Source organism: Tachysurus fulvidraco, chromosome 24 (genome assembly GCF_022655615.1).
Source record: "Tachysurus fulvidraco isolate hzauxx_2018 chromosome 24, HZAU_PFXX_2.0, whole genome shotgun sequence".
In the NCBI taxonomy this organism is placed as follows: Eukaryota; Metazoa; Chordata; class Actinopteri; order Siluriformes; family Bagridae; genus Tachysurus; species Tachysurus fulvidraco.
Genome location: NC_062541.1, coordinates 7,774,460 through 7,790,852, shown reverse-complemented (window position 1 = coordinate 7,790,852; position 16,393 = coordinate 7,774,460). Strand labels below are relative to the sequence as shown.

General features: G+C 34.7%; 1 protein-coding gene across 2 annotated transcripts; it reads right to left on the bottom strand.

Annotated features, from left to right (window-relative positions):
• Window positions 1-1,533: 1,533 nt before the first annotated feature.
• Window positions 1,534-15,249, bottom strand: nt5c1aa (5'-nucleotidase, cytosolic IAa). Of its 2 annotated transcripts, XM_027175839.2 has the most exons (7): window positions 14,843-15,246; window positions 12,423-12,467; window positions 9,776-9,943; window positions 9,035-9,164; window positions 4,408-4,530; window positions 2,752-2,936; window positions 1,534-1,981 (listed from the first exon to the last, which is right to left on the bottom strand). In XM_027175839.2, the coding sequence occupies exons 1-7, from the start codon at window positions 14,987-14,989 to the stop codon at window positions 1,625-1,627; spliced, it is 1,155 nt and encodes a 384-aa protein (XP_027031640.1). In that variant the 5' UTR covers window positions 14,990-15,246; the 3' UTR covers window positions 1,534-1,624. The 2 variants fall into 2 exon arrangements, with proteins under 2 accessions (XP_027031640.1, XP_027031641.1); XM_027175840.2 differs by lacking the exon at window positions 12,423-12,467 and having other exon boundaries at window positions 14,843-15,249.
• Between the last annotated feature and the right edge of the window lie 1,144 nt (window positions 15,250-16,393).

Here is a 16,393-nt window from a genome sequence, read left to right as displayed (position 1 = left end):
ATGACAAAAAATAAAAAAAAATAAAAATATTTATTGAAATATGTATTTCAGCAGATGCTTATTGTATAAATGTACATGATCTCAATGGCTTCCCATCTTCCCCAGCTTCCCTAGTGTTATGACATTTAAGACACATCTCCTCCTCATACTTTTTAGTTGATGCTAAAATTGACCACATTTTAATACCGGTATAAATTTATTGTCCTCTAAGGGCAAATCTACAGATACAACCTGACAACTTAATAGTCACCTTTTTTTAGTTCTTTTTTAGTTCTTTTTTTAAGTTTTTATAAAGCAGATTTGATTGACTCATGTTGTTTGGACAATAAACCCATTATCTAGGAAAATGATGAGTTTAATTAATTCTAGAACATAATAATAAGTGATATTTACTGTTCTTTATTACTCTTGATCTTAGTGGCAAAAAATCAGTTCACATGCAGTCCTTAGACACATTATGGCTTCATTTTTATATCATTGGTAATGCAGAAATTCATTCCACACACGATCTTTACTACTGAAGCCGGAAGCCTTGTTTACAGAGAAGCCCTGCATGACTATGTGATCATGTACAGGATATACATACTAAATTACAGAATATCATAAACATACATATAAAGATATAGTACACTTCTGTCTCATTACATATACAACATTCCCCATACACCAATTTACAGTTTCCCAATTTACTTCAGAAAAGAATATTTTAAATATGAAGAAAAAAACATCCGAATATGCTGCCTGACTCCACAGCAATTTTTGTTAATAAATGTCACATTGTACATTCTATCAATTTATAGTTGCATTTAGTGTTGTGGAACATCCAGGAAAAAAGTTATTTTATGTTATCTCTAGCATTATCACAGTTATAAACAATCATTCCCTCATCAGCCTGTCTTTAAATTAATAAGACAAAAAATGCACCAGGTGTTACCAAGAAACTGCAAAGTCCTCCATTTTTACGACTTTTCAGTGTCTCCTCACTGAAAGCTTCATCAAATAATCTTCAAATAATATTTAAAATCTGTGTACTGTATATAGAGCATCTGAGATCTAAGTCTGTTCAAAAGCTGTTTCTAAAGAAACAATATTATCTTAGAATCAGTGAATAAATCTGATTTCTCTTGGAGCCAAAACTACTGTCAGACTTGTTTTTATATAAAATATGTGGTATGGAATCTATATAAAATACACTGTACAATATATGTTATATAGAATGAATTTTTATATATGGTTTTACATAACAACATTCTGTATTGTCTTTTTACTATGGTAGAAAACTATAAACATAGCATACAGTATATCACAATTATCGTATATATCATACACTAAACAAAAAATAAAAGGGCACCAAAATTGATAGAGATTTTTCATTTCGGGAAATGAATACTCATTCACCTGAGTTATTTACAAATCAGTGAAGAAAACAAATATCACAGAGTGACAAATTTAATTACTAGTCTTTTTGTCTTCATAGTGTGATTGGTCAACCAATCAGCCAATCAGCTCGGTATTTTATATAAAATAATGTTGGTTTAAAAAAAGTTCATCTCTTGCTGCTGAGTCACTGAGACCCTGAGTCACTGAGTCATGCAAGAGCAATATCTAATGTCCATTCCTATCCTTATTTGTCAGAGTTGACGCTCTTTTTGTGAGGGTACTTCTGTGCTATCCCGTATGGTACATGTGCAGCAATCGTTCCCATCTCTGCAGCACCTTCAATATGGAACATCTGATCATCAAAATAGATGTGGGGTCGGATTTTCTCTAGCATGGGGCCTTTGGGAGCTCCAGCTAAAAACAGGGCTTCGTCTGTTTCCAGTCCCCAGGCACGTAGAGTCTTTAAAGCACGGATCCCTGAGCTGGCAGCACTGCGAGCAGTCACCAGATAGGTGCGAATGGGGCAATCTAATCTGTGGCCTTTAGCATAGAACTTTTTCTGGAGCTTTCCAAGGACTTCAAGGAAACTTTTCAGTGGACCCTATAAGTAATGAAGAGGAGAAAAAATTGCCGGTTACCCCCTTGTTGGGTATGCATTGTATCATAAAATATATAATGTACAATTATTGGTAATTTTTATGTAATTTTCCCATGAAGATTACAGACTGTAGTCCATCTGTTACCATCTACCACTGAGCTGCTATTATATGGATGGTAGATCACAGCTGTGATACTGACAGTGTGTGTGTGTGTGTGTGTGTGTGTGTGTGTGTGTGTGTGTGTGTGTGTGTGTGTGTGTGTGTGTGTGTGTGTGTGTGTGTGTGTTGTTCTGATGTGAGTGCATCAGGTGCAGTTGTTTGGCTAAGGTTTTTAAACAATGATCACACTACCAACTACTGTTGGTTGTGTTGTTGATGTTGATGCACTGAAGAGACAAAAATCTTTTTCCATGTTCCATATCTGTTGATTGTCAACCAGCATTTCCTCTGGCTTTATATGTCACTGTTGTTCTGAACCTATATGGCATGTTTGGCTGATAAATTGTAAATACAACTGTAAATACAAAATAGCTATAAATTAGGTGAATGATTAATATGCTGGCAACCGAGGCCCTGATTTACCAGGATCCTAAGTAACAAGCTCTCCATGTGCAAAGGGTTAAATCACGAGCTCAACAAAGTGTGTTGTTTGTTGTTACTTTATGTGTTTGTAAATGCAAACAAATTGCTTAAGATTGGGTCACTTGCACAGCTGAGGATGTAAACAATATATTGCATGCAATTATTTTTAAGAACAATGTTGATACACTACATGATCTAGCAGCCTGTTCTCATTTTCCTTCTCATGCTCAAAGAACTTGTCCAGGCCCTGAGCTTTAAATATTCGTTCCGACTCATCAGAGAAGAGAACAGCATCGCCATCAAATGCCACTCTCAGCTGTGTCTCCGAAACTTCTATCTGCTTCTCTGCCATGAACATGGTGGCTGCTGCAATGCCTGAGAGGAAAAAAAACAAGACAGAGAAAATACTGCTGGCTGCCGGTCAATATGGAGTGCAAGCTTTTAGGATCTATGACACTTAAAAGCCTTTAATGAAAGGCAGCCATTAGAGAACTGCATAACAAATAGGTCACTGCACTTTCACACATACAGAAACATTCAGCACTTAGTACTAGCTAACATTCGCCTTCTTAATTTAATATAATTTCACATGAAATACTTTAATCTTAATTTAATTCTATTTGGTGAAGTGAATACGGCTTGATTTGGTCTAGAAGAGCTAACTGTTTTTGCTCATTAAGCAGTTTTGTTACTCTGATATCACATTAGCAATGCCTGTGGGATAGCCTTGACCAGCTGGCTATATGGAGCTTCATTTCATAACCACTGACAGGTTACCTCTCCGATTACATTCTAAATATATTGCTGTAACTTATTTACTCTGCCTGTCTATCATACAGTAGCTAGCTACAGTGATCAACCTCTGCTGAAGATAATCATTTATATAAGATAGAACATTAAGCTATAACAAAGGGATTTACTGCACTCATAGTAAATTTAAAAGGCTTAAGGCTGCATCGTTGTTCCTTTTTTCTCAAAATGTTGTGCACTTTGAGTACAAAATCATTTACAGTAACTCCAGACTAAAGGCTGTACCATGGCTATCTTTAACAAGCTACATTTATCAGACATGACATTTTAGTGAACAGTTATGTGAATCTCGTGTGAATGCTTTATAGTGGGTTATACGGACATAACGTTTGGTTAGATATTGTGGTTATATTTCAAAAGTCCTAACAGTTCATGAATTTTATGATTTTTTACAGTGTCCAGGATTTCACCCAGGCACCAGATACTCAACAATACAATCTGGAAACTAACAGATTTAGCAAACAACACTCTGTTGTTTATAGAATAATAATCAAGGTTAATCCTAATTCTAACATTAACTCTTCCAGTTGCATCAAATAAAAATACTTTATACTTTCCTCATCCTATGCATTATGTTAAATATAAAATATTAAATTAGAACTTTTGTATAATATTAAGCTTTGTATAATATTAAACCTTTGTACTAAATTTCTTACGGTCTTTAGAATGTCCATTGTTAAAAGCGCTATACAAATTAAATTGAATTGAATTGAATTGAACTGAAATATTATGAATGCAATTCTGAAAAGTTTTGGGTATTTTGAATTATGGGGATGTGGTAGCCTGGTGGTTAAGGTGTTGGACTACTGATCGGAAGGTCATGAGTTTAAATCCCAGCTCCACCAAGCTGGCACTGCAGGGCCACTAAACAAGGTAATCAGCTTTCAATTGCTCAGTTGTATAAATTGAAATAAAAAATGTAAGTCACTCTGGATTAAGCGTGTCTGCTAAATGCCGGAAATATAATGAATGTAACTATGCAGCCAATTTATATTCTCTGAATGTGATGACTTTGGTCCAGTTTGTCCTCCCTCACCTTCAGCCAGTGCCTCCTGCACCTTTTTGGGGTCAGCTGACAGGTACAGGTTTGTGTGCCATGCTTTCAGGTAGCCAATTGGATTACTGCCTCCTGTCATGCAGAACCGCTCGATGAACAGATCTGAAAAAAAGGGAATAAAAGTATATACTGCATTCATTCTGTACATTAGGACAAAGGGAAGTTAGGTCACTGTTTGATATGATGGGTTGTTATGTTCTTAAGTTAGGAGTTATTATGATGAAGAATTGTGGTAAGCTAAATAGGCTGGACTTATATCTGAGCTTCCACTGGATGAATAGATGATTAGATCCAACTCTACAACCCTGTGTTCATGTAAACATATATGTGTGGCTTTGAACACAATGTTATACTGAGAGTTTATTACTCCTTCATAGCAGAATGGGTCTGTATCAATTTCACTTTATGAACTGGTGCAAATCTGAGTAAACAAGGGTTAATTTGATGAAAAACCTCATTTGATTTCAAACATATGATATTGATGTTATAAGTAAAGATTATTATCGCTTATCCTGTCCTTTATCCCTTATCTTTAACTTTCTGTCTTAACATACGACTAGAGTCATTTAAATTGTTATGAATTTGTAAGTGTAAGAACATATTCAGCAGTCAGTAGCCACTATGTCATGCACAAATTGTTCAGTCTCTCAATCTCACAAACTAAATTTGTCATTGTTTCTGTTTAATACCCTGCCAAGAAAAACTCTGTTAGATCAAAAATTTTAGATCAAAGCATAATGCATATATATGCAGAAATATCACTGTATTATATTTGATGAGTAACAGATGCTTGTGGGAAGGTTTCCTCTTTATCTAATGGCACTTCACATGGTGTCCAAACACACATGAGGAGAACTCATTAGAAGATATCACTGACAAGTCAAGTGGTTTAAGCATTGAGCAGTGTGAGCGTGACGGGCTCAAAAGTATACGATGTCACTTATACTTATTTTTAAAATAGAATCTAAAAAGAATAGAATAGAATTAGAATAAATAGAAATAGATTAGAATTTATAAAATAAAAAGCAAGTTTAAAATAATGAAAGAAACATGAATAATGACAAAACTGTTGAAATGAAAAATAAATTAGATCCGATATCATGATTTTGAGAGGATGAAAATAAAGAATATTTCTATTAAAGTTCAATACTTAAATTTTCTATTAAAGTTATTTTCTATAAAGTTAAAGTTATTAAATCTTTCTATTACAGTTCAATATTTCTAATATTTTCAAATTATAATTAAACAGTTATAAAATGTTTGTGTAATGAATTTTGGATTTTTTTTTAATTATGTGTTTCTATATTATATATTTAGATGGTCTTTAATCTTATAATGAGGAATAATTAAACATACCCACTTACAGTGAAGCACCCAGTGTTGATATTATAAATGTTTATCAATAAATACATAAATAATTTAAGAAATATTATTGCTGTTTTATAATTATGCACAAGTCGTTAATAGTTATAAACGTTGTTCTGAATATTACAAGGAATTATCATGAATAGTGACACAACAGAATTATAAGTTATTAATTAATTAATTCTCAATTTAGCTTTATTGAGCATCAGTTTCATAAAATGATTACAGTTTCATAAAATGATTACAAGAAATCATTAACAACTATGATTATTAAATTTCAGTGATTTTAAGTTTTAATTCTTTTCCATTTTAACATGTAATAATAAGTTTTAATGATTTATGCAAAGTGCTACCCTGACTGTCTCCTCAGCTGCTGTGATTATTTTGAGAGCGTGGCTACAGGAAGAAGCGTACATTTCCCACATGAGATAAACAGTAGACCGTGGGAGTCTTTCCTTAATTCTTTTTGATGGTTCAGTTAAAATATTCATTCAATAAATTCACACAGCTTATCTGTGAACAGCATCTTTTTCTTGTTGCATGTTCTTGTTTACTGGGAAGCATTTTATTTAATGGGTTTGTTTTAAATACCTTTGGCTTCAAATAAGCTTTATGTAAGAAAATAATACAATAAAACACACAAAAATAATACTAAACACATAAAATGTGTACAGTGTGTACAGATTTATTAGTTTTGTTAAAAATGAGGCCAGGACAGAATGCTGTTTGTTTGATTTGTGAATTAACCCCCAGGATTTTCAGAACTTTTCCATCTCTGTCACAATGGGGACTGGAGCATGAAGTGACTGGCTTGTGACACAAAGGGAAGAAGTTCCAGGTCTCTGTGGGAAAATGTGATTGGCAAGCTAGACATATACCCTCCAGTAAAACTCATGTACAGAAAGAAAAAAAAAACAGGAACTGTTGAGCCTTAATCCAAACATCCTCATCTCAGACTACATGTTTGCTCTAGTGCACATTTGCCATATTGCAATTCTTAACTTAAATGAACACAGTCTCAGGTTTTGCAAAAGATTGTCCCAATAAGCCAATCAAGACCTGGAATCAATTATATACAATGAATCAACAATCTGTTGAATCAAATAATGAATCAGCAATTCATTCACATTTAGTTACTGCTTTATCCAGGTCACAGTGGAACACCAGTCCATCACAAACCACACCTAGGAGCAATTTAAAGTTGCAATGCACTTACATTTTAGATTTTGGAAGTGTGAAGAAACAAGAGAACTCAAAACCCTGTTGGATGTAGAAAGACATGCACATCTACACACATACACAGAGCAAACTGAGCTCTGGATAGAATCAGAAAGTCTGGTTCTGTGAGGCAGCAACGCCATGCCATCCTACATTCTTTCAAGTTGTAGTTATTTATTGAAAGGGTCATGACATAGCTATCTTTGAACTGGGTGTATGTTGTGTTGACAGGTACACCAACATGTCATTATATAGGTTATTCCAGGTGACTCAAAGTAGAGGGCAAGCTGCTAGCCCATCACACGGCACAATCACATATACTCTCACACACCCTTCCACACACTACAGACAATTTAGAGATGCTAATCATCCTACAAAGCATGTCTTTGGAATGTTGGCACTGTCGGTCTTTAGACAGTCAGCCCTGGAGTGGAAAGGCAAACATGCTGACCATTAAGCCACTGTGTCCCCCATACTCAGCTGTAATTATTGTTAGAAAAGAAAGGTTCACAATATAGTGATATCATTTATATAGTTATAAATTTATAAATAAAATGGCCCTAAACATGGCCCTGATTTATTAATATTCCAGAACTAGATTGTGTTATCGAATAATCATTATGAGCACAGGATAATCAGGGATACATGGATTTGCCTGCGCTTCTGTGTGGTGCATCAGAAAAAGATTTGCCTTGGATTTCTCAAAGTTGAATATTGACTATGCGTCTGTGATTTCTGCATAATATTACATTTTTACAGTTACCTCATCAAACACAACGGTTTCTCTGATTCACTCAGTTTTGCTACTATGGCTTCATTCCCTATAGATTTTTGAGTAAATATGAACTTAAAAAGCTTTAAAATTATAGTGAATTTAGTTTTATTACTAACATAACAGAGAAATATTTGTATGTTTCCCTGCTTTCTAAGCAGGGAAACATACATTATGTAAGCTTCCATACTTCTACAGTATGTAAGCTTCCATACTTCTCGTACTTCCATACACCTCAAATCATATTTAGACATTACAGATGAACACTTTACAGTATATGCAACTGCCACTAACGTGCACTGAATCGCATGTGTATGTGAACGTCTCTGCTAAGTTCTTTCCTGGTTCTCAAGCTGGTTCTCAGTAAGTATTTTGAGTCCTGCTGTTAAACAATTTATTTATGCAGGACACAAAGGGTCGTTCCCATTTCACCACTTCCTACCAGTGTTTCTGAGACTGAGCTAAGGTCGGCAGAGATGACGCAGCTGGGAGGTCTGGGAGTGTCGTCGTGTTTTGCTAACAACATGAAAAGCCCCCAGATGTGCTGTGTTATAAAGGACGTTATTTCAATCAGTAATTCCTGTCTTTTATGTGAGCAGATTATAAGCACACATCATAATTTTAACAGTTTGCAGGTAAAGTGATGTTTATTTGTAGCAGAGTGGGGTTTCATTCTGGTGCTTAGTAACTGTAACTGAAATAATATTGAAGTTTGTAAATATATATCAGCAGTAAACAGCATATAACAGCCACAGAAACAAAGATTAATGTTTAAGAAAAATGTACATTTTAACATTTATACATGTAAGGAATAAAACATAACAAGCCATGCGGTTATAAAATCATAAGTTACCGTGACCACCCTGAAGATGATTATATTCCAATAACAGCACAGCAGTGTTTATTTCCACTTATACCAATGCAATTAGAATTTTAATATCTTATTAATGAACAAGTTATATATTTATCTGTAACGAAATATTATGGAACATCTGAAACACAAGTTAGTTCCTGTTAACACTTACAGAGATAATGGTACACTTTCTAACCAATTGCTTTTGAGCAATCAATAGCATAGTGATAGCAATAATCAATGTAATATGTTTATCCAGTATATTGGGTCATTTAGTGCCAAACACAGAAGTTAGATTTGTTACTTTCTGCAATACTGTTATACTGTTGATGCCTGTAGACTGTTGACAGCCTATGATGTAATATAGGCTTTTCAAGGGTAGATGAAAGGGCACTCACTGTGATAGTTGATGGTGTTAATTAGTCTTATTCCTACATGGGCATGATTGTAGGTCACCAGAATAATGTCAAAAAGCTCCTCACTTTCAGGGTACAGCTCTCGCAGTTGAGCATTAACTGCCTCCAGGGCCTAAAAAAAACACAGGTTAAGGTATTAGCAATCTGAACAATTTCTTTATGCAGAGACATGTATGACTGACCATTTAATATCCCTGCTTATTATTCAGTTATTCATTTATGATTTTAATTATTAGAATTAGTAGGAACAACATTTAGCCAGTAGTAAATACTAGAAACTCATACTGAAGTATGTGCTCATTAAATACAGAGAAACTATATGAAAGTGTGCAGCTAGAAAAAGTCTTTTATCCTCATAAAGTAATAACTCATATGATACACTGATTTTTATTTTCATTTTCGCAATTAAACATGGCACCACTGGACTTTTTTTAAAAGAATTGCAAAAATGAGCATCTTTGCATTTTTAATATCGTCAATATCTTCAGCCGTCAGAAAATCCAACCCAAGTTCATGTAGTTCATGCCCATAAAGAAATAAACTATTTTTCTAAATTTATATAGCATAAATTAGAATATACATGACATGCAATAAAAACAGGGAAAGGAAAGTAAACAATTAATTAATAAATAACAAAGCAATTACATAGCAATAGTTTCTATAGAGTAACTTGGTTTTAAAGGCTACAGTACAATGTCTACACTTTATGTCTTTGTTTGTTACCTTAACAAATGGAAATGCTGGTCCAGGGGCTAAAGGCTCGTTCTCATGTTTCACCTGGTACATGAGGTACTCCTCCACTCCTTTCTCTTCATACACCTTCTGCTCTTTCTCTGTGCGGAACAGCACCCGAGAGGACACGGCTATCGTTATTGCGTTCTCTGGTTTTGGCTGAATGGGGAGTGAAAAGTGTAATATCCTTTTACATTTAAACCATTTAACAGCATAAACACTCCTAATAATCAGGTTCTGTTTTAATCCGAAAGAGATCTTTTCTTCTGGTTCTCTATATAAACCTACAACATCAGAGAAAATTGATACAGAAGACGGTAGATACCTTCTTAGTAGAGAAAATTGATATAGAGAATGCTAAGAACCCTTAACTTTCCACAGAAGCCATTTGTTTAGAATAAATAAATGGCTTTGTGGCATGATGGAAATTAATTATCTTATTCAAAATGTTCTTAAACTCTTCTATGTACTCCAGGATGATTAAATTATAGTTTTCAAATTTGGTTGATTAAAATACACAGTCTAACAAAGTCAACTGCAAATGTTCAGGAAGTTCAGATGAACAGGAGAAGGTTATTTGAGAATTTGTTTGATAATTAGAATAAACTGACATTTCCAAATTCACAGTGCAATGCTCTTGGCTTGGTATCGTAGTTATTATTCCTGTGATCACTACAGAATTTACTACTGAGAACTCTAAGTTACACCATCCATACCAAAGTGCTCTCCTAGGAGTGATCACATATCCATTAATCTTGCTACTAAACCGGTACATTTTCCCTGTAAGTGCCAATAAATCTTGTGCTGATGACTGGAGCTTGGTGGTGTAAATAATGACACTAGCACATAACGTACGCAAGCACCCATGCGGTGAGTCACCATGTGGATCAGAAACAGAAGGCTGACTAGTTAACTTAAGGAAGGGATTCTGTTATGTGACCCAGCAGAACACGACCCTCATAACATCCAGCATCCGTCTGTTGCCAAGGCTGGGAAATGTGAACAGGATAGACCACATAGCATGAGAGGACATCTGACAGGGTGAAAAACTGCAGCTCCTCCCCCAGGAACACGTTGGAGAAACAGGAGAGCAGAGTGCCATTTGTTACGCAGTATCCTGAACCTCTTACACTTGAGAGAACTGCTGGGTTCATAGCAGGGTCAAGGGATGGATAGATTAATAATGACATTTTACGTTAGTTCAAGTGGTTACAGATACTGTGGCCTTAAAGACTGAGCTCAGTTTGGATGGCTTTAACTGTAGGTTATGAGAACACCATACAACACAATGCAGACGGCGGTGACATTTAAAAGCTCAGCATCAGTATGCTGACCTAAGATTCACTTTAAAAGAATATGATACTCTGTAAGACAAGCACACGATAATATAACTATGGTAGAGCAGACCCAACCATGATTTAATTCAAATAGAGTTAGCCCATTAAGGAAATCACCAAAAACTAAAATACTAGAAAGAGTGCTTGGACATTTTAATTCCTGTACATTATGTAAGGAATAAAATAATAAGTTTCGGTGTATTATTTTTTATACCACATATTTTTAACACTATTTATAATTAAGGTTTTAACAACACAGCTGTACCCGCACCAACCTCTAAATTTTTTCTCTTGAAATAAAAAATTATTTTAAAAAAATGCAGCTTGTCATTTTACTGAGATAACGAAGTCCTCTGTCATAATGTTGTTTTGGAAAAGTAAAAGCTTTACCTCAGTGTTAAAAACACTGACCCTAGAGACTCCTTCCAAAAATACTGATTAAACATCTGTAAGAACATTTACCTTTATCGACGTACCTGTCTTACCCATTTATGTAGTGTGTATGCCTTACATGTCTCTGTAAATTAGCAATTATTGTAAAATAAAGATAATATATTAGAATGAATGCATTAATTCAAATGTGATTTTTCCTTGCACCAATTATTGTCCATTGATATTATAGAGAATTAATTATTAGAATCAATCAGTCAAAATTCAGTACTGTGCTTTAACTATAACTTATCTATGAACCTCTACTAAGCTATGCTGAATAAGACCTAAGACGTGATCTTCCATTTCTTGCATTTCTATGCCATGTCTTTCTATAGTTTCCTGTGTCCTTTATCCTTGTATTGCTGTTGTTTGCCTGTAAAGTCTGTTTTATGTTCTCTGATTGTGGATTTGCTCATGAATACACCGGGTTCTCTTGTTTCAACCTTTGCTCTGATTATGATTCTTGGATCAATCCCAATAAAATCACTGTATGCTTACAATTTTACCTCCTCAGTATTAAATATTTGTAACAGTAAGGCTACATTTCAATTGATATTCTATATAAATAGCTAATAGGCTCAGCCAAATAAATGTTTCAGGGCTGATATCACAATAGATCCAAAAGCTAACTTTTTCTGTTTATTTTCTTCTTTTTATTTTTAATTATCTTTTATTTATTTTCTCATCCTCAGCAAAAAATTCAGACTGGATTTTTTTAAATCTGTTCCAGTTTGTCTTGTCAATAAAGCATGAGTATGTTTATTGTTAGTATGATTCACCAAAAGACTTCATGCGTTTAGTGCAAAGTTAATGAAATTTAAATAACGTCATAGCCTTCATAACGCTTGGTCTGATTTGAGTATACTTACAAAGAAAATGCCTCCCTCCACCTTCCTGGCTCGTCTCACTGGTCCCTTTATAAAAGCACATTTCATGTCAGTCTAAGAAATAAGTGTAATAAATAGTAACTGTGTGTTTAGGGACTTGACTTGTAAAATTATCATACAATATACAGAGACAAAAGGCAAGGATTTAGTAACCATGTTAACAGTAAAACCACAGCTTGAGAAGTAAAAATTGCTGTCTTTCAGTTCAATTAATTAATTAACAGAATAAACTGAGGAAAATGTAATTCAATGGAGTGTTAGAAGATGCCAATAATCAATCTATACCAATCACCAACACAGATTTATGTAACTTTTGAGGTAATATGGCTCTTTCGTCCTGATGGTTAGCATATTTGTAAGATAGAAGTCAGCACTAAAGCACAAAGTGTTAATTGAGTTGCAGCCATGCCAGGATCATGTTATAGAGAACAAAACAGTCCTGTGATGGTATTTTACATGGGTTAAGTGTTGGGTTTCTGTTGTGTGATGATATTCATAGTGCAAACTATTTGCCCTTTTAATAGAGACTCTTTTATTACACACAGGCAGTGTGACATCTACAGACACCAGGACAGTTTATATAACATTTATTATGTAGGGGAAAATGCTTGAGAGATTATTTCGGTATGTAAATATTTTGATGTTATCTAATATACTTTGTTACTTCAATCTTATTGGGCAGAAAAGTATAAAAAGTAATACTTTTTTCTTTTCACTAAACAAAAAAAAAACCATAAGCAACCATAAGTTTGACATAAGCAAAGATTAATTTCTCTAGTATAATCAATAAGAAACTTTATTGAACAGCTTTATTGAATATTCTCCATAATTAACAAATGGACAAACCTAATTAAAGCTCAGTCTGAACTTCTATCATCTCATGAAGACATTCTTATACTCCAAGCATTCAAAATAAAAAGAATAAGGTGTAAAAATATAAACTTGATCTCCATGATGGAGCACACAGCACATATGCTGTGTCACTGGGTTTAACATTAAAAACGCTTTCAATTTCCTGCTTAAATCTAATAACTAAATCCGTTCATCACTAGCAGTAAGAGCGATGATGGCTAAGCGCAAAGATATGAACCCAGAGAAAGATGAAACAGTGCCTGAGGAACAGAGATGAGAACAGCACAGTCTATGCAGAATGACCAACCATCAGTTATTATGTCTGTCTATTTTACAAATGATCTACAAAAATAATTTCCAAAAACTGGAATAAAACATAACTGTGTCCTGAGGAAAAACTACTACAAAAAACAATAGCACATATTACACATGACATCTGGCATTGACAGAAATCTAGTCTTTTATTAATATATAGTTAAACATAACTGTGAAACAGTACAAGTACAAACTCATTTATTCTGGAGACTTGACCATGGTGGAAAACTTAAACAAACAGCTTTACCATTGATTGTTAAAAACTCTGAAGACTCCTTCAATAAATGATAGTTATATGATATATATATATAAAATAGTCCTTCAATAAATATCTTTTTATGAGAGCTTTGTTTTTGGTTGTTTTTAAATAACAACACTTATCTAATCCATTTATTTTTAGGCTTTGGGTTATGTGGGCTGTACTGTTATTGAACATTAATCAACATCTTCTGGCACACACGTTTTATGATGGGGTACAGTGGATTCACTGACGATGTGTTCATGTCAACAAATCAGTGCATTAATATTTATAAACAATTAATGAGTTTATATTCAGTATATCACTACACAGTATTTATTTAGTGTGTGAAGGTACATCAGGGCAAACTATCCCATATTTTTTTTCTTTTTCAGTGTTTTCACAGTATTATCAAGTTTATATTTACACAGCGATACCCTTACGGTAGCATTAGTGTGCTTGATATCAGGAATAGCTCATGTGACCTGACCAGCACCTGCTGCAGCTCAGATGGAATTATACCTCCACTTTTAGCTCTATTACTTAGCAGCTCTCTCTCTCTCTCTCTCTCTCTCTCTCTCTCTCTCTCTCTCTCTCTCTCTCTTTCATGCCCTCCCCATCTGTAAAAGTATCTGTACATCCCGTCACACTTTTATCATGTTTGACACAAACAGCCACACAACAAAACATTAAAAAACTGTCTGCTGTTTGTTTATCATCTAATACATACATTGATCTCCATAATGCGGGAACTTTCTATTCACTTGCATTAAAAGTATCTAACTCTCTACCAATGAATGGAAATCAAAGTGCTAATCCACTAACTATGGGTACTAAGAGAAAGATAAAAATAGACAAATGAGAGAGAGAGGTGACCTGTGAAACACGTGTGCAATGTAAACATTTAGCATGCCGACATGCTCTATTGGCTAATTTCTGTGAGAGGAAAAAAATCACTGTGAAGAGGAAGTTAGCTGAGAGATGAAAAGAGACTTACAGTTTGGGGCTTTTTAGTAGAACCCACACTATCACAGAAGCCTTCGTTGTCATCCCAGGAGGCTTTGCTGTCACCATTTGAGCCGGACAAGGGGCTGAGGGACATGGGGTCCTGGCCTTTCATGACCTGCAAAGGGTCAAGACTCATCCTTCTCAAATGCACTCATTAACCACTGCTCCACGGTAGCTTTTCTCACACGACACTGTTCTCCACATAAACACAGGCCCTGTGTGAGTCTCCAGTACAGAGTGAGCTAGTAATATTATTAGCAGCCTAAAGTGCTGCTGCTGTGAATTCAGTGGCTCTGCTCCTGCCAGCTAGTTGTGTTTTATATCTTGTCTTCTCCGATGCGGTGTCTGCACTGTGCTACTTGTGTGTCATGTTGATTTCCACCGCCCGGGCCTCTCCCTCCCTCTCAGTCACTCACACACACACACACACACACACACACACACACACACACACACACACACACACACACACACACACACACACACACACACACACACACACTCGTCCATCCCTCTCCTTCTATAGATATCCACTTACATACTGTCTCTGTATCAGGGTATAGTACAGCATTTATTCATAAGCAAACAAGCAAACAGATCATTCATATTCACTAAATTGTAGTGTAAAATGGTTTGTAATTAGTAAATAATGTCTACCAATTAATTACATTTAATGACATTTTACGACTCAATATCTGTTAATACACAATAAACAGACAATAAACTAAATTAATTAATAGTTAAGAAATGTATTCATCCACAACTTTTTAAAATAAAATTATATCAGAGTATGACAATGGGGTGAATATCAGAGGTGACAATGGCTTAGAAAATCTCCCTGAGACAACATAAAGAAGAAAACAGACTCAAAAGGGAAGCGATCCTCTTCTAGGTGACACCGGATAGTAGGATGAGAAATCATTACTTCATATCTGAAATTCTATACTGTAACATCATGCTCACTATGAGAGGATTGTTAATAAGACAGCATGCTTTATGATTACAGCAGCATTCCAGACGTTGATGAAAAACCAATTTCTGACAAGCGACCAAATTCCAGGATGCAGGATGAGCTGGTCAAGTTGTTAAATGGTAAAGCTTCTGAGCTGATGAAACATCATAGATAGGTTATTTTAAAGTAAATATCATGACAGTTAGACATTTTATTCATCATTTCAGACAATTAAATAGTTAGCTTATAAACTGGAAATGTTGATCTATCCGCTTAACCAGAGTTTTAAAACCTGGTAGATGTTTAGACCAAACTGTATTTGATTTAGTCTAGAATATCCTTGGAGATTATCCACTGAAGCAAAAGTGAATCTTGAACATAAACTGTGTTTTAGAAATGCAAATCTTTAGGGTATATGATATGAATATAACTTAGGGCATAGCAGCTGAAATGTTACAGGATCTTCAAACTGGTACATCACCTCTGGCACCTAGAAGCCGTTTTCCTGATTCCTTATTACTTGAATAATTGCTTTGTTTTGTGTTGTTTTCTCAAGAACAACTTGTTTACCTCTTACCTTTATCACCA